This window comes from Protopterus annectens, chromosome 9.part0 (genome assembly GCF_019279795.1).
Source record: "Protopterus annectens isolate FY-2018-M chromosome 9.part0, PAN1.0, whole genome shotgun sequence".
Lineage (NCBI taxonomy): Eukaryota > Metazoa > Chordata > Ceratodontiformes > Protopteridae > Protopterus > Protopterus annectens.
In genome coordinates, this window is record NC_056743.1 from 694,975,692 (window position 1) to 694,998,191 (window position 22,500).

Genomic DNA, 22,500 nt, shown 5'->3' on the forward strand with positions numbered 1-22,500 from the left:
AGCTTTTAGCCTGCAAATTGTTTTGACAACATTCACTGCATGATTCACTTCACATTTCACATTCTGGCAGTGTGCACACATAACTAGCAATTATATAATGAATAACAGCAAACTATGTATATATAATGAATAACAGCAAACTATGTATTTTCCTTTGGTAAAAGAAGCTCTTCTATAAAATAGCCATCCGAGCTGCAAAAAAAATTTCAAAAATTACATATCCAACATTATCATATATAAATCACAAGACAATTTAAAGAACAACAACTACATAAAGTAAATCTAAGGGGCCCTTGCTTTGACTTCTTTTCCCCCTGACTAAGAAAGTCAAGGCACACCAAAAGATAAACAGTGGTATGTAGACATTATGAGTATATTTGGTAATGTATTTCTTATACTAACCATCCAAAACCATTGGTTGATAAGCATCTCTCTCATAAGTCACAGTAGACTCTTAGAGCAACCCCGAGGACAGCTATCACTATCCTCAGAGTTTACAAGACAAACTAGGAAATGGAAGTAGTTTGCCAGATCTTTCTTCTGTATCACGCATACACGCATTCTCATCTTTTAACAACTTAAAATCTTCAGTCCACCTACTGCATGTCTTTGGAATGTGGGAGAAAACTGGAGCATCCAGAGAAAACCCATGTGAACACAAGGAGGACATGGAGATTCTGCACAGAACACATCCCGACCAAGAACTGAACAATGGCTCATACCTAATTTTAAAAACTCCTGGCCCCTGCCAGTAATGTGAAATGCTTTTCTACTTTAAGTATGGAGTTCTGCTTCAAAGAAGCTACTGTTGATCGATCATCTTCCCAGAACCTAATACTGCCATCAACTTTTATTTATTTTTTTCATTTCAACAATTGTTCATTTCACCTTCTAATGTTCTATGAATGGTATTTAGGAACTGAGTTACCTTTTAACAGCCTCTTGGCATTTCTTAAAACAGGAATTATTGATAAAGTCCAACTTAGTATCTATATCTGTTCTGCATTGTGCACAGTCTTACATTTAATAAGCCTTCATTTCAGAATGTGTGTTTTATTTTTCACCAGTTCAAATTAATATTTTTTTCATCCATTCTGGCTAGATCTGTGACACAGAGTGATAAGGCTGTAACAATGACCTAGATTAGCCAAATGCAATTAGCTACTTGGCACTGGAAAAGCAGGGTTGGGGAAGGTTGGGAACAGTTGGTCCATTCTCCTACCAGGGGTGCAAACATCCTTGACCTTGTACTCACAAACAATGGGGGACAATGTTCCTCACCCAATGTAATATCTTTGCTCGTCACATCTGACCATAAGGCAGTATTACTTGAAATAAAAATGAAATCCCGCGATCCAACAAAACCAAAAACTTTTAGGAGTTACTCCAAGGCTAAGTTCTCTCTACTAAGCAAACCCTTGGCTAAATTTCAAGTACCCCCAAACCCTGTAAACATCATAGACTACGCTGAGCTACTTACAAAATCTCTGTACACCCATACTGATAGCTGTATGCAGTGACCTGGGCTCACTCATGTTAAGAATAAGACAAATTCAAAAGACAAGCCACCCTGGTGAAATCACACTATCAATCAGTTATACAACAAAAGAAAAAAAATCTTGGCCAAGCACAGGAGGAACAAAGCCATACATACTAAAAGCCTCTGACCAATCTAAACAGGCAGCTAAGAGGGTTAACTAATACTTCAAATCCTAAACTTGAAGAAAAAATAGCTTCTCACTCAAAGGACAACCACAAAGCTTTTTACAGATATGTCTGTAACCTCAGAGGAAATATAAAACAATGCACAGAGCTTATTGTAAACATTACCCACACTGAACCAGAGGCCATTGCCAACCTCTTGGCTAACAGGTTCAGGTCAAATTTCTCCATCCGCTCTCCCCCCGATAGTTCAAAGGAAATACCACATAACATAATCCCCCAACCATTACTGGAGAAAATGGCAAACACAAAGAAAAAGTCTTGAGCATGCCACCACGGGAAGTCCACAGTATAAAATCCAAAAAACTATTTAAAAACAGCTTTAATGCAACTTTCCAAGTAAAATAAAATAAAATAAGATGAGCCTCTTATGAACCACGATAAGCACTTTCGGCCGTAGCCTTCCTCAGATCGTAATCAGTATGGCTCACTCTTTAGGAATTAAAGTAAAATCCACCAATCAGTAACCATCCTTTTGGCTGATGCCTTGTTTTCAACCTATCAGTGTATAGCCAATCAAACAACAAGATGAGGACGGGGCCCCCATTTTTAGCCTTTCAGAAATGGCATGAGCAGAACTACCACATTCAAGCTAGGACTGCGATCAGCTCTAAGATTAATAATCCAATTAACTTCAGTTGTTTCAGTACAATTCTGAATGTTCCCACCTCTGTTTCCTTCATAAACTCATTCAACAACCCTAAACTTAAATGAATGTGGCAGATACAATAAAACATGACTTTCCAAAGCATTACTCTTGTCTTTATGCTGTATATCCCTCACATGACGTAAAATTCTTTCCTTAAATTGTTGGTCAGTTTTCCCAATATAATAAGTGGGACATTTCAAACAAGTGGCAAGATATACTAAATGTTTAGTATGACAGGTGGCACTATCCTTGAAGTGATACTCCATTCCTGTAATAGGATGTCAGAAGGAGTTGGTAGTATCAATAAAAGAACAAGCTTTGCATCTTCCACATCTAAAAGTGCCTTTTTTCTTTGTATTAGAAAACTAATTCATAGGGAAGCCATTCTTTGAACATAACTACCTCTTAATATTCTTCTTATTTTTAAATAAGAACCTAGATGTTTCTCCAACTATGTTTCTCAGTTTTTCATCTTCTGTCAGTATCGGCCATTATTTCCTGATAATATTGCATACTTGTACAGAACCTGTACTATACATAAGCATGCAACTTAGTGTTTGCTAGTTAAATTCTTTTTTAATCGATTCCCTGTGATCATTGCTGGTTCCTTCCTTGTAGAGATATGGGCACCCTTTCCCTTTCCTAATCTCCCTAAATTTGCAAGATTTAATGGCAATGTCCTTCCTTGTGTACCCTCTATCTTGTAAGTAATGCTGTAATTTATCTTTCTCCATATCAAAATCTTCATCCTTAGTACATAGTTGTGAAATGTGTAGTTTGATTCCCCATGATATTTTTAAAGACAGACCTTGGGTGCATACTGTTCTTGTGCAAATAGTGATATCTCCAAGTGTCCTTCCTATAAATTGAAGTCTCTATACCCAGTGTTTGAACTACCATCAGCTTAACATCTAAGAACTCAATTACATCCTTGGAAAAATTCACAGTAAACCTTAAAACGTTGGTGGTGTCATTTAAATACTCTGCAAACTTCAAAAGTTGGACTTCATCATCTTTCCATAGGATAAAGATGTCATTCACAATGGGTACCCCCTGTGCCAACAGTTATTCCAATGTAGTCCTGGCACAATTGGAACTAGAGAATGTTTTTAATGATAACAATCCTTGGGAAAAGAACTTAACTTTCTGTGGACGATTTGTGGATGACATCTACACAAAGGAGGTCCAGTCACTAATCCCAGTAATTAAAGGCCCATAAATCTTATCAGCTTCATATGTCAGGCCATGGAAAGAATCATCATGGACATGATAAATGAGGACATAGGTAACATGCAAACACTGAACCCATCACAGTTCTGCTTTGTTAAAAAAGGCTATGTCTATTACATCTGGTGGACTTTTTTAAGATGATGAAGGTAAGACTGTGCACAAAGCTTACCTCGACCTGGCCAAGGATTTTGATACAATACTCTACTCAGGCATTACTGGCAATGCACTAATTTACATATAAACCCTTTTATCACCCACTGGATAGTCAGCTAGCTTACTAATAGGACCCAGGAGGTCAAAATACGTGAAGCCATCTCCACCATGTGGCCAGTCACTAGCAGAGTCCCCCAGGGCTCAGTACTGGGCCTACATTTTTCTGGCATCTATTTCTCTGAAATGGAAGCAAATGCTGAAGGTTTATGACTAAGTATGCAAATGATTGCAAACTGGGGGTTAGCATCAACTCCCCTTCAGGCACTAGTTTTATTCAAGAAGGTCTATCTCTGACTAATAAATGGTGCCAAAGCCATTGTCTTAAACTCAATGCCAAGAAATACATAACTGCACCCTTTGGGAAATCAACTATCCTGACTAATTACCATGTTGACAATGGACCCCTAAGAGTTGACCCAGTGATCTGGGATCTGGGTATGCACATAGACAGTAACCTTACCTTCAACTACCATGTGGCCACAGTGGTGAAAAAATCCTTTTATGTTGCACAACTTATAAGTAAGGACATGGGAGCACAATTATGTCAAGGGCAGGGTGCAGTATGCACCCAAAGTAAACATGGATGCCCACATCGGCCACTAGAAGTGAGGTTACAGCCATAATGCCAAACACTCCTCACAGCTGCCTATCTGATGATTGTGCCATGGATCTTTCTTGTTCTTGTGATAGGGAACAAATCGGATGTGTCTGTGGCTTAATGGTCAGCAGGCAAAGGGGTTAGAAAAAGTATTAAAAAATGTTTTTGTTTAGTTAGCTTTACCTTGCATGCCTGTCCCAGTATCTTGAAGTTATATCATTGTCATAAACTTACATTTTATATCCCAAGCCCAGGCATTTTCATTGATTCTGCTGCAGAAAGTTTAAAGCCAATATCAGCTGGATGCAAAGCTGTTACTTATTTCAATGAATTTCAAGGAAAAGTAGCTTGAGTATATAGAAATAGTCAGTTATGCTATATTTCCACCAAGCAAATCCCCAGTGTGAGTTCATCATACACCATGTCAAAATTAAAGGCACCAAACTCTTAATCATTGATTGCATTTATATACTACCAAGTAACAAAAGGCTGCAGACAAAGCCCTGCAATGGTTAAATCAAAAAATCATTGTCCTGTGGGGGGACTTCAACATTAATTGGCTACTTGCAAACAATACCTCTATATATCCCACAACATAACTTTAAACTCTTAAATATACAAATACAAACTGCTTTCTCCCTCAATTCATTTTTTCTGGATGATGCTACATCATACGCAAATCAAATTTTCAACATTTTTAGAAAGAAAAATCAGTCCTTTTCACCACACTGGACATTACTGAAAACTGAAATGCTAATGAGTAATAAAGACTATCTCTGGGATCAGAACCATAGAGCACACAACCTAGCAACTATAACAAGTTTTACACAGCTTATAATACTTTAAAAATGTCAACCTTGCAAGCAAAAAGCAACAGATTCTGTTTTTACTGAGCAAAAAAGCAACATACAAACACCTCTCCCCCCCTAAAAAAAACTGCAGTTCAGTTAATTAGCTTCTCTATTCTAATTTCTCATTTACCCTCTCCTCCTTTCCAAAATTGATGAGGTCTCAGTTGTGAAAAAATTATGGCCATTTAATTAACTCAGTATAAAAACTAATTTTCTGTTATACTTCACACTGTAATATTCTAGCATCATAACACCCCTGCCTTATTTTACTATTCTAATAGTTAAGACCTCCAAAGTTCCTAAATTATTAAGCAAAATTAAACCCACAACTCTGACAAACTCCCACCCACACTTCATTAGATTACTGCTTCAATATTAATAAATATATCCATCATAGAAGGAAAAATACCTTAACCCCGGATAAAGGGGATTTCCAGCCTCCTTATCATTATGTCATCCATATCACGTCATCCACTTCAAGTTCTGTTTTGTGTCGACTACTATTTGAATTTACCCTCTACAAAGACAATGGGACATCAACTGAAATACTGTAAGCAGAACTGCATATCAGCATGACAACTAGCCTGCCAAAAGGATGCAGACAAACCAGGTATTTATATCTGAAGCCTATGATAAATTTAGTGTTGGGTTTAAAAAATGAGATACTGTGATCACATACTCTTTAGAAATTATACATTAATTTGAATAATGTTTTCAACAAATGTATTATTCTAAGCAATTACTGAATTTCTCAAAATAATATTGAAACAATGACTGATAGTGTTTTAATAATCACCAATGAATATGATTAAGTTGGTTATTTCACAACTTGCACATAAAAAAGCAATAGTTCCAGGTTTACTACTGGATGAATTCTACAAAAATCTGCTGAGGACTTGATACCCTATTTAATACATCTTATTGATTATCTGAGTACATGTCCTTACAAGGTTAATCTGATGGGTTTTTTTCCTAGCTAGTCTTACACTGATCCCTAAATCAGACAATATCACAAACTACAAACCTACTTCTCTATTAAATATGGATTACAAAATAACTGCAACCTTTTAAAATCAAATATTGTTAGAAAAAATAAGTCCCTTTGGTCCTTTCACCTTTTCATTTTTTTTTTATTATGGAAGAGCAATATTAATTTCCATTCAATTACTGCAGTCATGTTTAATTTATTGTGAAAATAACACTTCATAAAGATTTACAGATTACACATTTAAGAAAAATAAGGAATATTATGAAATCAATATTTAGTCCTATCCAAGATACTCAGTTGAAAGACTTTAATAAAAGTCTGCATAGATGGAGTTCTGAATTATTAGGTTGATTTTTTCAGACCTATTTTCTTTATGGAAATTGTATCAAGTTAGGATAAAATCATACAGAAATAGGATTAGTCAACAAAAATGTGTAATTATTTAACATTAACACCACAGAGACAAATCTGGTCTACTCATGACAATTACTGCTGACATGGGTATGATATTCTATGTACATGAAAACATTTTTATGGTAATGCCCATATATTTCTCTATGATGGACGAAAACCTGTCAATCAGTAGTCAATTATAGTTTCATAGTTTCATAGTATAGTACTAGGCTATCTGCCCTGGGGCATTTGTAAGCCTAGCCATAGTGATGTGGCTTTTGCCACCCCATGAAATGGTACAAAAATGTACAGAATAAATCTAGAATACTGTGCCTCTGTGTAGTAGTGACACAGTGAAGGTCCCCTTATATAATAGAATTAGTTTACTGTGCCCCTGTCTAGCAGTGACACAGATGTGACCCCTGGGGTAAACTTATGATCTTCCATCCACTCATCAAGATTTCTCTTGAAGAGAGTCAGTGAGGGGCTCTGCCTAATACGAACAGGGATCCTGTTCCAAAGCATGGGAAGCCTCTGGGTTATGAATCTATCCCTCCAGCATGTCCTATTCATACTTGTGCTGAGGTTTAAGTCTTTAGCTCTCGTGGTCCTGATGGATTTGGATTTTTTGAGGTGGAGCATGTCCATCAGATCCTGATTGGACATGGCCTTGTACATCAGGCAGAGATCACCTCTGAGCAGGCGGTATGCTACTGAATAGAGCTGAAGTTTCTTTAGTCTGGCAGAATAAGACACATGTTGGAGACCCTTGATCCTTTTGGTGAGGTACTTTTGTGGTCTCTCCAGCTGTTGCAAGTGCCGGGTGAGGTACATACCAAATGGGGCATTGTACTCAATCATGGGTCTGATGAGGGAGGAATATAGGGGTACAATGACATCCTTGGATCTGGATGTGAAACCCTTCATGATGAGGTGTGCAAGGTAAAATGTTTTTCTAACCACTTTGGCAACGTGGGTGTCAAATGAGAGGTCGCTGTCTACTTGGGTCCCTAGGTCTCTGATTACTTTTTCCGTACTCAGTGGGTTGCTGTCTATGTGATAATTTGTGGGTACTTTGTTTTTTCCAAAAGGGTTGACAATACATTTTTTGGCATTTAGTTTAAGGCCGTGACTACAGCACCAGTTGTCCGTTTCAGTGAGGCCTTTTTGTAGGATGTGTGTATCTGCTGGTGTATCGACTATGGTGCCTAGTCTGCAGTCATCTGCGAACTTTGTCAGCCACAGCCCTCCCATGTTTGCTTTAACATCTGAGAAATAAATGCCGAACAAGAGGGGTCCCAGGACAGATCCCTGTGGGACACCACTTGTGACTGGCTTTGAGTCTGACATTGCTCCAGCAATTTTAACTTTATGGGTTCTGTCCTTTAGCCAGTTTGCAACCCATCTAGTGACATAAGGATTTACTTTTAAGCTGTTTAGCTTTTCTATGATGCCTGAGTGGGGTATTGTGTTGAAGGCCTTAGCCAAGTCTAGGTATGCTGTATGGACTGCTTTGCCCTCATCAATGGCTCTAGTGACTGTTTCGAAAAAGTCAACCAGGTTTAAAAGGCAGGATCTGCCCTTTACAAAGCCAAACTGGGAGGGGTCAAGCGTCTGTAGGTCCCCTATGTCTCCGTTTATGAGTTCCATAATGATTCTTTCCATAGCTTTGCAGACCAGGCTAGCTGCTTATGGGGCTGTAGTTTCCAGGGTCTGTAGAGGCACCCCTTGTGGAGTGGGACCACTGTTGCTGTGCCCAGTGTTCAGGTACATATCCCAAGTAAGGCTAAGGTTAAATAGCATTTTTATGTGTGGGTTTAGCTCCTCTTGAGTTCACGTAACACGCACCCGGGATACCGCCAGGTCCCATTGATGCTGTGTTTTTGCTTTGTTTAGGGCGGTTCTCACTTGGGCATCTGAGATGACAGGGAGATTACATTCAGCTGGGATAAGTATTTCTTCTTTTGGGGGTGAAGGAGGCGAGAAATTTGCACTGAACCTGTCAGCCAGAATGTTAGCAATATCTGTGGGTTCAGTGTATTTTTTGTTGTTGTGAACCAACTCTGAGCATATCTGAGGGTTTCCGCTCAGGTTTCTAACATAGCTGAAGAAGGCTTTGTGGTTATCTTTAGTGTCCTTAGCGATTGTTCTCTTGGATGTTTTTATGACAGAACGTAGTTTTCTGCTAATGTTGATCAGAGATGTCTTCCCTTCATGGGATTTCGCCTGACGCAGTAGCTTCCTTCTTTTGTTATACAATTTGTTTATGGCTGAGGTCCACCAGACAGGACACTTACATTTGGTGGAGAGGGACTTGGATTTGTTTGGGATTGCATGATCCATGCATTCTTGGAGATGTCCATAGAAAGCATTTGTGAAGGATTCGGCATTGTGGGATGTGGTATCCACTGGCACAGTGGGCTTAAAGGATACCATCTCAGTCTTAAGAAGAGTGAAGTCTGCTTTTGAGAAGTTTTTCACTGTGGTCTTTTGTGCTGGGGTAGAGGTGGGATATGTATATCCAGGGTGATTAGTTTGTGGTCAGATCTCACTAGTGAGGGGTATACTTCCGTGTGGAGCATTTTGTCCCCATGTTTGTGATGATCAGGTCTAGTATATTATCTCCCTAGTGGGAGAGGTGACTAGTTGTTCCAGTGCATTTGAATTTATGAATTCCAGGAACCTTTGGGCCAGGGTATTAGGGCTAGAATAATGTACCCAATCTATGTTTGGGTAGTTGAAGTCTCCCAATATGATGGTATTTTGTGATACATTCATATCCTCCAATGTCTTCAGGAAGGCTGTGTGGGGTTCTTGAGATTGGGAGGGTGGTCTGTAACATGCTACCAGTTGTATAGCAGTTTTGCCTATGGTTAGTTGCACCTGTATGGTCTCTGATGCTTCATGTGTTGTTACTAACCTGGAGGTGTCGGTGTCCTTTATGAATATGGACACTCCCTCCCTTTGTGGTTCGGCCCGGTTTTGGGGCTGAAAAGCATGATACGAGGTATAGCCTGGTAGCGCTGGGGTGCTCACAGGAGCCTTGAACCAGGTTTCAGTTACTGCACAGACGACGATGTTCTCCATGCTGAGGAGTGCATCAAGTGCCTGCATCTTGAGATTTAGACTTCTGGTGTTGTGCAGCATTACCCTTAGTTTTTTTCAATTTTTGTTTTCTAAGGCGCTGGGTTTGTCTTTGAGCCTTGCCTAAAAGGCACTATGGGGTGGCAAGAGCCTTAGCCAATATCCGGAAGCCCAGTGGTGACAGGTGTAAGCCATCCCTTGCGAAGCAGCATGGCTTGTCCAACATATCATCCCAGGCAGACAGACATTGAATCCCCTTAGAATGACACTAGTACTTGAGCCAATTCTTAAAGCTGATCATCTTGTCTTTGCATTGTGGTATCATTCTTGGTGAGGGCAAGATGCTGCTCAGGGTCAGGGTCATACCAGCCTGGGCTACATAATCGGAGAGCTCCTCTATGTCTCTTTTCATGTAGTCCAGGGAGGTACGTCTCAGGTCATTCACACCAGCATGGACAATGATGGAGTCATATTTGTACTTGCTTTGGCGTGACCTGAGTGCGTGTGTTATGTGGCGGATCCTAGCTCCCGATAGACAGCTCACAGTCACCTTCTCCTTGTTCAGCCTGGTCAGTGGGACATCAGTGTGTCTGACTAAGGAGTCACCTATTACTAGTGTATCAGGCAAGGTGTTTGGCCTTAAGGGCTGCGATTGGTCGACACACTGATTTATTGAAGTATGTGTTGCATGTGTTTTGTTTTGAGGTGGTGGATTTTCTGCTTTGGGAGCCTCTGTTGTTTTGGTAAGTTTTTTATTAGAGCCTCCGAGTATGTCTTTGTGTTTTTATGTGTTTGGTTTGCAGTTGTGGTAGGTCTATGTGGGACTGGGATTGTTGTGTGTGTGGTTGCCATCTCCTCCTGTCTGGTCATGCCAGCCCTGAGTTGAGAGAGAGTTCAGCCTCCAGTTTGGCTATATAGTTGCATCTCTCACATGTATTTGTGTTTGTTGGGAGTAGGAGAGGGTTGTCTGTGTACACGAGACAATTGTAGCATTGTCTCAAGATGCCCAGATTGACCAGCTGAACTGCAGACAACGCCAGTAATCTACCACTCGACATGCTAGAACAGTATAAGGGAGTGGTATACCTTTAAGGGAAGTGGGTATTCACAGGGGTGGTAAGTAGATGTAGTGCTTTACTTAGTACAAGAGTGCTTACTTAGTAGAGAAGTATTGAGAACAAGTGCTAGGCTTATAATACAGTGAGTAGTCTGGTTATACTAAGAATAGAGCTTCCTTAAGGGAAAATTTGAAGAACAGACTTAGTTGTTTATTCAGATTTCTTGTCCATAGGTAGGTGTGTGTGTGTGTGTGTGTGTGTGTGTGTGTGAGACTTTTGGATCCTGAGTCAGATTCATCCTTAATAATTTTAAATTTGTATGTTAAACTTTATTAACAGAATTAGATAAAGTTTCAGAATTGAGAGGTATCTCTAAATTATTATTTTCCTTTTCAAAATGGTTAAGACGTTCATTTTTTATTTACTTATTTTGTACAATATGAAAACCTTGATTTGAACCCGGGGGAAAGGAGGTTGGGATAATTGTTAAATGTATTACATAAATATTTTGTTATGTGATGTTTTGACAGCCTCTCTCTCCTGGGCCAGTAATCAAGAAGTCTTAATCTTCAACACTGACACTGTTGAGATATGGTCACTAAAAATAGGAATGGATTTACAGAGTATTTTCAGATGCAGCTCTCTGCATCAAGAACAATTTCCCCCCACAGCACACAGGGAACATGCTCCAGACCTGGGACTGGACTATCTGTCTCTACAGATCCCAAACAAGACTCGCTTTGAAGCACTTTGTCCCAGTTCCAAGTAGCTGACACAACCACACCAGGGTATTTGAGTTTCACACAGAGACACACACACACACACACACACACACACACACACACACACACACACACACACACACACACACACACACACACACACACACCTGGGAAAAGCTGGCACAGATTTACTAGCTGTATGCCTTCTGCCCAGACTATAAGGAAACCAGTTAACCACTCTAAGGCTCTTACAAGGATATCCAATTATACTAAGTAAAATCAATACTAATATAAATGGTAGAGTATAATCAAAGTAGCAAGACTTTTCAAAGTGGCCAAGGCATCATTAAAATAAGCACATGTACTTGCAAGATGTTAAAAGTATTATCTAAAAGACAAGCCACAAAGAAAGGCATAATAATATTTAACAATAAATAATAAAACAGAAAACAAGAGAATAAGAAATATCTAAGTACAATAAACACCAGAGTTTCAATCATAGGAGAAATAAAAATAACAGAGTTGGACAGATTCAAACAAATGCAGAAAAACACTACTTAGCTAATCTCACTAGATTTTCTGACTGTATAAAAGAACAACTGTTCCTTAGCTAACTTAACTAATACAGCAAGGTAAGATTAGATACTGAGATGATTATTTCCACAAGGCAAGGTGATGAGATTCTAACAGACTGAACTAAACTGAACTCAACTCTCATAGATCATTTATGTCAGGTTCCAAAGAAAACAAAACAAACTGCTGTGTGAGTTCCATCCTCTCAATAATGGTTAAAGAATGACATTAAATTTGATCACCTGACTCTGGTACAATACACACTCAGAGCTTTGCTAAGATCTGTTGCAGTATCTGAAAGTTACAGAACAATTTTAAAACTTATACTCTTCCCTTCCAGAATTCTTTGTTTAAACATAAACATTTAATCAGATATAATAACACTGTTGATACATTTTTAACACAAGCATCTGTACAAATCAGTGTGATAGTCAAATGACACAAAACCATCCACAAATCTCCAGCTATCCATGCTCTTACATGTCAAACATGCACTGCCCCACTCTGGCCAGATAGCAATACTTCACATCATCACCAATGTGTTATATGATGTACATCACCAATGTGTTATTATGATGTACTAATTAAAAAGTATAAAATACAAAAGTAGGCATTTATACATTATGTAGGCTGAAGAAGGAAAAAGCATGACAGAAATATCCAATAACTTTTTGTTTTGTCATTGTTCAATAAGAGTATGAAAAAGGAAGAGTGAAACAAATGAGGTGAGGCAGCTTAGAGTAATATGTTGTTATAGTAGTGCATGTATTAAAAAGCCTTCTTAAAGTCTAGGGTGATGCAGACTATTAATTAAATAGTGTTGACACTTTACTCAATAATGATGAAAACTAGTATACTGGGTAGTCCAAGCAGTCTTTTTTACATGGTAAAGTTATGGTTGTACTCCTGTTCTACTACTATAATGTTCATTCAAATCATTTCTAACTATTAGAAAATAAAACATCAGGATGTTTTATTTACCTGCCCACGGAAAATAAAGACATCAAGAATATGGCAATAACAAATTCATCCTGCTTGTGTTTGGAACCAAGAATATCAATAACCTTCCCAGTATAGTATGGAATGAACGTGTCCACTAAGAAACAAAACAAAGAAAAGGACATCAGATAATACAGAAGACACACATATCTTCATCATGAAAATAACTTAATATTGTTAAAAATATATTGCCTTCTAAAAGTAGTTTAACAATGTTCTTGATTAATCAAAAGCAATTAAGCCAGGCCACATAGCATAAATGCAAATTAAGTTTTGACTGCAGTCAGAGCTGTCTGATATGAACTGAATTTTCCTGAACTTTATTTTTGTAAATAAATATGAGTATCAAACTGGTAAATTGGATCCAGTGACTAGTTTGTTAAAAACAAAACAATATACTACAATCATAGATCTAAGACTTAGAGAAAGCATATGACAGGGTGCCTAGAGAGGAGTTGTGGTATTGTATGAGGAACTTGGGAGTGGCAGAGAAATATGCAAGAGTGGTACAGGATTTGTACGAGGGTAGTGTGACAGCAGTGAGGTCTGCGGTGAGAGTGACGGATGCGTATGAGGTGGAGGTGGGATTGCATCAAGGATCAGCTCTGAGCCCTTTCTTATTTGCAATGGTGATAGGTTGACAGACGACATCAGACAGGACTCCCCGTGGACTATGATGTTTGCAGATGACATAGTGATCTGTAGTGAGAGTAGGGAACAGATGGAGGAGACCCTGGAGAGATGGAGATACGCTCTAGAGAGAAGATGAATGAAGGTCAGCAGGACTGACATAATATATGTGTGTGAATGAGAGGGTGGATAGAGAAATGGTGAGGATGCAAGGAGTAGTGGTGGTGAAGGTGGATGAGTTTAAATACTTGGGATCAATAGTTCAGAGTAATGGTGAGTGTGGAAGAGAGGTGAAGAGGAGAGAACAGGCAGGATGGAGTGGGTGGAGAAGAGTGTCAGGAGTGATTTTTGACAGACGAGTACCAGTAAGAGTGAAAGGGAGGTCTACAAGAGGGTAGTGAGACCAGCTATGTTATACGTGTTGGAGACAGTGGCATTAACAAAAAGGCAGGAGTTTGAGCTGGATGTGGCAGAGTTAAAGATGTTAAGGTTTGCACTGGGTGTGACGAGGGTGGACATGATTAGGAATAAGTATATTAGAGGATCAGCCCAGGTTGGAAGGTTTGGAGACAAAGCCAGAGAGGCAAAATTACGTTGGTTTGGACATGTGCTGAGGAGGGATGCTGAGTGTATTGGGAAAAAGATGCTAAGGATGAAGCTACCAGGTAACAGGAAAAGAGGAAGGCCTAAGATAAGGTTTATGGATGTGGTGAGAGAGAACATGCAGGTCGATTGGTGTGACAGAGCACAATGCAGAGGACAGGAAGAATTGGAAACAGATGAACAGCTGTGGCGACCCCTAATGGGAACAGACGAAAGAAATGATGATATAGATCTATAGAGATATTCATATAAAGCCCAGTGACTACTTTGTTAAAAACAAAACAGTATACTAAATTTGTATACACCTGTGTGTGTGTGTGTGTGTGTGTGTGTGTGTGTGTGTGTGTGTGTGTGTGTGAGAAGACATTCAAGTATCTATAATTTTACAGACTGTTACTGATTTTGACTATTTCCCTTATTACATATTTTTGTGGTAAATGACAGAGGTTTACCGTCAGTCAGTAATGCCAGACATTAGACTTTCATGCTTGCTATTGTTCAAAAAATGCATGCTGATTTAATACCTGCTGTTCTGTTAACTTTTTATTATAGTAATACTTACAATATTTAAAAATCGTCTCTGAACTTGGGCCTTTGTCCCTCCATTATTTTGGGTTTCTCCAGAATTATAAAACAAAATAATTGTGAGGAATGATGTGTGTGTGTGTCTATATATACACATATATGTAATATATATATAAATATATATAGATATATATATATATATATATATAATATATATATATATATATACATACATGTAAAGCTATACACATCTATGCACACACAGACACACACATATATATATATATATATATATATATATATATATATATATATACATATATCTTTAAATCATATATATATATATATATATATATATATATATATATATATATATACACATACAAATTTGCACAGTGTTCATTTAATCAAGTGGCAATTATATCCATATGTAATATTTAGAAAATGGCACATTTACAATGCTTGAATGTGATTGCTTAAATGTCTAAAACGTCAGGTCATTAATACTGTGCACATCCCAGAGATCCTTTACAGAGTCATCTCATACCTTTCTAAAATTTCTTACTAACTCTATAACCTTTCTCCAAACTACTGGACCCAGCAGCTGTCAGACTACGGCACTTTAAAGTTATAACAACAACAACAACAACAAAAGTCATTAACTGGCAGTTTGCAGCACTGGCAAACAATGTGCAAAAAAAAAATACATTTCTTCTATACCTTACTTCTCCAAAGCTGCATAGTGCAGTGCAAAATGTCACAGCTTCACTGGTACTCCCACACTTCATATCCCACACTTCATATCTGCAGTCAAAGTAGTACAGTTTAGGTATAGTGCTTATAACACAGAATATTATTAGAGTACTAACACACAAAGAAAAAAAATCACTGTTGAACAGGAAAAGACCACACGTATTGGAAGGACAGTTAAGAACTTTTGTTGTTTAATTTACACAAGAACTGCATTAGAACGTTTCTGAACACATGACACAATCCTTTATAATTTCAAAGATCACAAGATATAGCTAGAACCAATCTTATTAAAGTAAATCAAATAGTTTAAGTATATACATGCTTTTTATAACACACACACACACACACATATATATATACATATATATATATATATATATATATATATATATATATATACATATTATATATATATATATATATATATATATATATATATATATATATGCACCTATATCTATACATATCTACTATATATATGGATCTAGAATGTTTGATCGAATGATCAAATGTCCGAATCCATAATCAGTGAATACACTTTAATAAAAGCGCTTTAACCGAAAAAGCACTTTCGTTAAAGTGTGTCAATAAAAAAAAAAAAAAAACACCACAGTTTTTGCAGGGGGCCTTCGCCCACCTGCACCCCCCATGTGGGGGGTTGTGCCCCCCACACCCCCCACTTTAATATTTTCCCTCCAAGACTGCACTACAGTGGGGAAAAGTGAATTTTCCCTTACCCGCACCGTAGTACGGCCTCAGCAACAGGCATACTTACGTGCAAGTGCTTCTTCGGTGAAAAGTACTTTCACGTAGGTATGCTCGCCCTAAATGGATTCGGACATTTGATCATTCGATCAAACGTCCTAGATCCATATATATATATATATATATACATATATATATATATATATATATATATATATATATATATATATAGTTTAGTATTAAAACATCAAACATCAGAACATAAACCTATCAAAAATGTGGTTTACATGTTTGATGTTCAGAATATAAAGTAGTGTGAAAGATGAGACACCAGTGCAGGAGAAGCTGAATTCGACTCCTACACTCCGGTGTCCCCTTTGCAGTAGTACGTACGGACCAGATCCATACTACATGGTGCTGACAGTCATGTTTTTGCACCCCCTGCCACCTATATATTCTAACTCCAAGATCGCACTAAAGTGCAGAAAAGGGTAAATCTCCCAATCCGCACTGTCCTGGTCTTTGGTCTTCCTGAGTCAACATTGCAACCATCTCCCAAACAGTTTTCTGTATTCAGACTACCGCACAGGTAAGTTGCATACATGGCACATTCAACATATTGATAGTAAACATATACATATATATATATATATATATATATATATATATATATAGGTCCATCCATCCTCAAACTTTTGCACATAGGGTTGAGGAGGTCCAACCATCTAACCTCAAATTTTTGTACATGGGGTTGAGGTGTCGCTTGAACAGTAACAATCGACTAGAGCCAAGGTTTACACCACACACACATATATATATATATATATATATATATATATATATATATATATAATATTTAATATATAGTTATATGGTCTTAAATATGTTTCTTTAAAAAAACATTTTATATTGATAACATTGTCCAGGAGGTTTATCAGCACTTAGATCAAACTGCCACCTGATTTTCTTGGACTCCAATAAACTATTCAGATCACCAGCACAATGACTGTCATGAAGTTGATTAAGCACAAGAAATGAAACATTTTGAATTATGTACAGCCAATAGCATGTTTAGCCAAGGCATTGCTGAAATACTTATTTGAATGGCCATCATATGTTCATAATTCACTGTGAGAGCATTCTACTGGTCTTTCTCTTATAGAAGCTCATGCAGGACTTTCAGAAGGCCAGATACACAACACCTTGAGATTTACAACTAAACTTGTTTTTTTTTTGCCCCAGTCTCTTAAGGTGATTTAAATAAACACTGGAACCACTCCAATATATCTACATTGTTTGCAAGAAAGATAAGAATATGTACTCCATCGCATATCGCCTGCTCAGAGGCGATCTCTGCCTAACATACAAAGCTGTGTCAAACCCAGAGCTTTTGGACATGCTCCACTTAAAGAAATCCCAATCCCTCTGAGCTACATGCTCTAGGGACCTAAACCTTGTCACCACAATAAACAGAACATGTTGGAGGGATAGATTCCTGTCCCACAAACTTCCCATACTCTGGAACAAACTATATCAAACAAAGCTCCTCATTAGCACTCTTCAAGAAAATCTTGATGATTGGATGGGAAATAGGAAATTCACCCTGAGGATCACCTCTGTGGCTTTGCTCGACAGGGGCACAGGAAAATAATTTTCTTGGGAGGCAAAAGCCAGGGTACCTTTTTTGCTTGGCTTATATAGTTTCTAGGGCCAACAGCCTAGTACCTACCTATGAACCACATGGTCCATGGATATTGAAATTTGAAAACTTCTCCAATAAACTTTTTAAATTGCTAGACCTTTTGTAAATGAAAGTTGGTGTAACTCTAATTACACCTGACAATTTGGTGTTGCTAATAATTATTTTCCAATTATCTTTTAAAACTTCCTGGATACCGACCATATTGATTGAAATAAGAATTGCGAATGAGTTGGAAAAAATGTTATTATTACTACTGCCGTGCTTATTAAAAATATAACCACTAAGCAAAATTGTCTGAAATTGTTTTCCATCTATTTAAAACAACCTCTTGAACAACTGTGCACAACCTATCAAGAAAATAACCTCTGTCCAAAAACATTTCTTTCAGAATAGATATTTGTTATACAAATTTACTTTCAGATGACTAAGCCTGATAAAGTGCTCTCTGACAACATACCATTTCATAAAAGTGGGATGTTAACAGGTATAATGCAAATAATTTTTGACAAAAGTTTCCTTCCTATAAATGTCACTAGAAGAACACTTTTTTGAATGCCCACCATAACCGATAAATCTAAAAAATGAACAGTAGTACCAATTTCTCTCAAGGTAGAAGTAAAAAAAAATCAGTATTCTTGTTTGTATCATCAAAAACAATCATTGATATACTATCCAAGCTACTGTTTCAAATAAAAATCAAACATCATCTATATATCATTTGCAAAAACTTGCATAACTAAATAAAGAATGTACAATCAAAAATTCATGTTCCACAAATTCATCACTGCATTAGCAAAAACTCATTCTATTCTAGCACACATTGTTACACCTTTGACTTGATGGGAAAATTTGCCCTGAAACATAAATTTGTTCAATTATGTTTTAAAACATTTACCAAACATAATGTGCTGATGTTAAATTATCAAAGTCAGTAAACTTACTTAGGTATAACCTAACTTATTATATACCTACTTCTTGATCAATGTATATGTATATACAGACACTGCATCAATACGGATACTTTCTAACCCAGAAAAAGTATAATTTCCAATTAGGTCCAAATGTAACCATGGGTCTGGCAATTAAATCTCAGAATACTGTACCACGGGACTTACAAAAATGTCTAAACAGATCACTATTGATTCTGTTTTACCATTATCTGCAGTCATTATTAACCTAACAGGTGAATGATCAGTGTTTTTTATGGATCTTACGGATACAGAAAATTCTATCTATTTTTGGGTGATCATTTTTCCAAAAATTCACATCTGATAAAAGGTCAAACATTTACAAATTATAAAAATCAACATCTATCAGAACTATACCATTCCTCTTATCAGCTTTCATAATTCTAAGAGTATCAAGTTTTTGTAAATCATATAAAGCAAGCCTCGCCTACATAAAGTCAAACCTTTTACACATGGGTTTGCTATTCAATAATTTTCTGAAATCCCTTTCACAGGCATCATGAAATATGCCCAAAGTACTATGTGGAACAGAGTTATATGTACTGCTTTTGTGGAGGATATCTCCTTTGCCATTGTTAAAATGTTTCACATCTCACAAAATATAGTGCAAATTCACTTTTCTAACACTAAGTTTAAAATCAATTAGCAACTTTACTAAATTAGCCCTGCCCTTAAATGAAATAAAAGAAAACCCTCTTTCCCCTTTTTAACACATCAAAATGAAATCCATTTAAATAAAAATAACTTAAATTAAAAGTAGAACAACCAATTCAGTCCTTTTGTCTTTCCTTTGACCTATGCCTCTGTTATTGCTTCAGGATGCTGAATATGTTCTCCTACCCACTTGTTGTTTCCTGTACTGAAAAGGAACTGATGAAACTTCAGAACTATAAGCTGAATTACCAGTGTAATTTTGATAAAAAGAGTTTGCCTTGTAATGTGAACTAGCCAACCTCTGTGACCTTTGAATTAGAGATGGAAAGTCATCCGACATTCTGACAATCCAGTACTGCCTTCAAGAGAAAAAACGTCATCAGTCAAGTCAACGTGTATATTAAAATTATTTTTGTCAGCATTGAAAACCTGATATTAAATGTGAGCAGATATGCCATGTTCTCTTATAACTGTCCACATCTCTAGATAACTTTTTCTGGTTTTGTTAATGATAGTCGCAACATGTCTATCTACTTTAGAGTCCATACCATCATAAAGAGAAGTTCAGCAATAAAAAAAGATAATTTCGCATGTATTATTAAGAGTACTTGACTCTTAAGATGTTCAACTTTCAATGTATTGTGGGCAACCAACATTTTCAGTACAGTCACTCCAGTATTGTTAAAGAGTTCAACTAAATATTTGCATGTTTTATCAGAATGCCTTGGCTAAACATGCTGATGGCTGTACATAATTCAAAATGTTTCATTTTTTTGTGCTCGATCAACTTCACGACAGTCATTATGGTACAGATCTGAATAGTTTATTGGATCTTGGTGTTGATAAACCTCACGAACTTAACAGTATTATCAATAACAAATGTTTTTTTAAAGGCACTTAGTATTTAAAGTATTGTTTTATGTCTATGAAAAACATATGTGTGTGTGTGTGTATATATATATATATATATATATATATATATATATATATATATATATATATATATATATTTATATATTTGTATCATCATTTTCTTTCAGCTGTTCCCGTTAGGGGTCGCCACAGTGGATCATCTGTTTCCATTTCTTCCTGTCCTCTGCATCTTGCTCTGTCACACCAACCACCTGCGTGTCCTCTCTCACTACATCCGTAAACCTTATCTTAGGCCTTCCTCTTTTCCTGTTACCTGGTAGCTTCATCCTTAGCATCTTTTTATACTCAGCATCCCTATTTGTATACACTTTCTTACAAGTACAGTTTATAATGGATTTTATTTATTTATTTTGCATTTGTTTACCGGGATGGTTCGACTGGGACAGTGCACATTTTCAGCAGAGACCCAGGAAGAAAAGCTCCAGCTTAAACTTACTAAAATCTATCTTAAGCTAGATTTGTTTTAATGAGATTGGTATTAGCTAGATCATATGATCTTTGAAATTATAAAAGGTTGTGTCATGTGTTTATGTACATTCTAATAAATGTCCTTACAATATGTGTGGTCTTTTCCTGATCAATAGCAACATTTTCTCTTTGTTGTTTGGTTGCTTGCCACCACTTCGCTCGCCCCAAACAACTTGTTTTTTTCAGTTGTCAGATTACCGGTACATATTCTCTCTTATAAACGTAAAAAGGAATGCCACAGATCTCCACTAAAAAGAAATGTTATAATCAGAAGTGCTGCTTTTCAAAAAAATGTTGAACTATTGTACATTATCTGTCTGTCCATTGCTATAAAGCTGCTATGCAGAATGCCACAGTTCCACTTGGACGCCCTCCCTAATCCTGTCACAGAAGCATGTTCCCAGTAATTCAAAACAGCATTTATGTATGCTCTGTCTGATAAAATGCAAAACAGAATTTCACAGCTCCAGAATGTTGCTTTCTGCAATTAGTTTAAAAGCCAATCAATCAAACACACACACACACACACACACACACACACACACACACACACACACACACACACACACACACACACCATACAAAACTCAGAGACACACAAAGACACACACACACACCTGGATTCTGGACAAGATGTTTAAGTGATATTAAAGATCCCACAACACTTATTGAAAAAAAGAGTACAGGTAGTTCCTTGTTCACTAACCAAATTTCTCCTAATCAGTATGAATACACACTTGGTTATCCCCTGAAAATAAGCTGGTAGCCTAGTGGGACTGGTATGATCAGACCAAATCTCTCATATTCAGTTTGCACCTAGGTTTGTGTGTGTGTCCAGTCAGGAGTTTGTTACACCTTCAAGCTTTTACAGTTCACATTTATGCAGTTATACAGGCTGACATTTTCATTTTCAGTTTTATTAAAAAGTCCCTCATGAAACAGCCACATTAACTTCATGCTGTCAATACTTCTTCCCTGGCCTCTTAATAACAAGTGAAAACATTACACATAAAATCAAATATTCACCCAGGGATAACTGACAGATACTGAAAGTGAAACTTCTGAGATTTGCTGACTAAAAATGTCTACCTCTGTACCTCTTGTAGACAGTGATCTTGTTATTTATATAGTGTCTCAACTGAAAAGGTGCTTTCCAAGCTGAAGGGTGCTTTCAGCAATTCATAACTTCCCAGGACAGGAGAATCAAATGGGTCATTGTAAGAAAACTGATCACTGTCAAGTCAGTCATATATATATTTCAATAAGAAATAAGACAAATATTACAAAGAAACAAAAAAACACAAAAGCAACTAAAAAGTGAATAAAGTTATTATTACTATTATTATTATTATTATTATTATTATTAACATGTGCTGACCAGGAAAGTCCAAAGGGCTTGAGACCCATTTTCAGTGAAAGCCCGGGGAGAAAAGCTCCAAGTTAAAAGAAAATCATTACATGAATTTGTAAGGAAACATT

At 37.1% G+C, this 22,500-nt stretch overlaps 1 protein-coding gene across 1 annotated transcript in view; it reads right to left on the minus strand.

Annotated features, from left to right (window-relative positions):
- Positions 1-22,500, minus strand: part of LOC122810570 — a 945,872-nt gene that overhangs the window by 202,133 nt on the left and 721,239 nt on the right. The window contains exon 20 of the mRNA XM_044082150.1: positions 13,063-13,177. Coding sequence (XP_043938085.1) covers positions 13,063-13,177 — 115 coding nt within the window. The remainder of the gene's footprint in view (positions 1-13,062; positions 13,178-22,500) is intronic.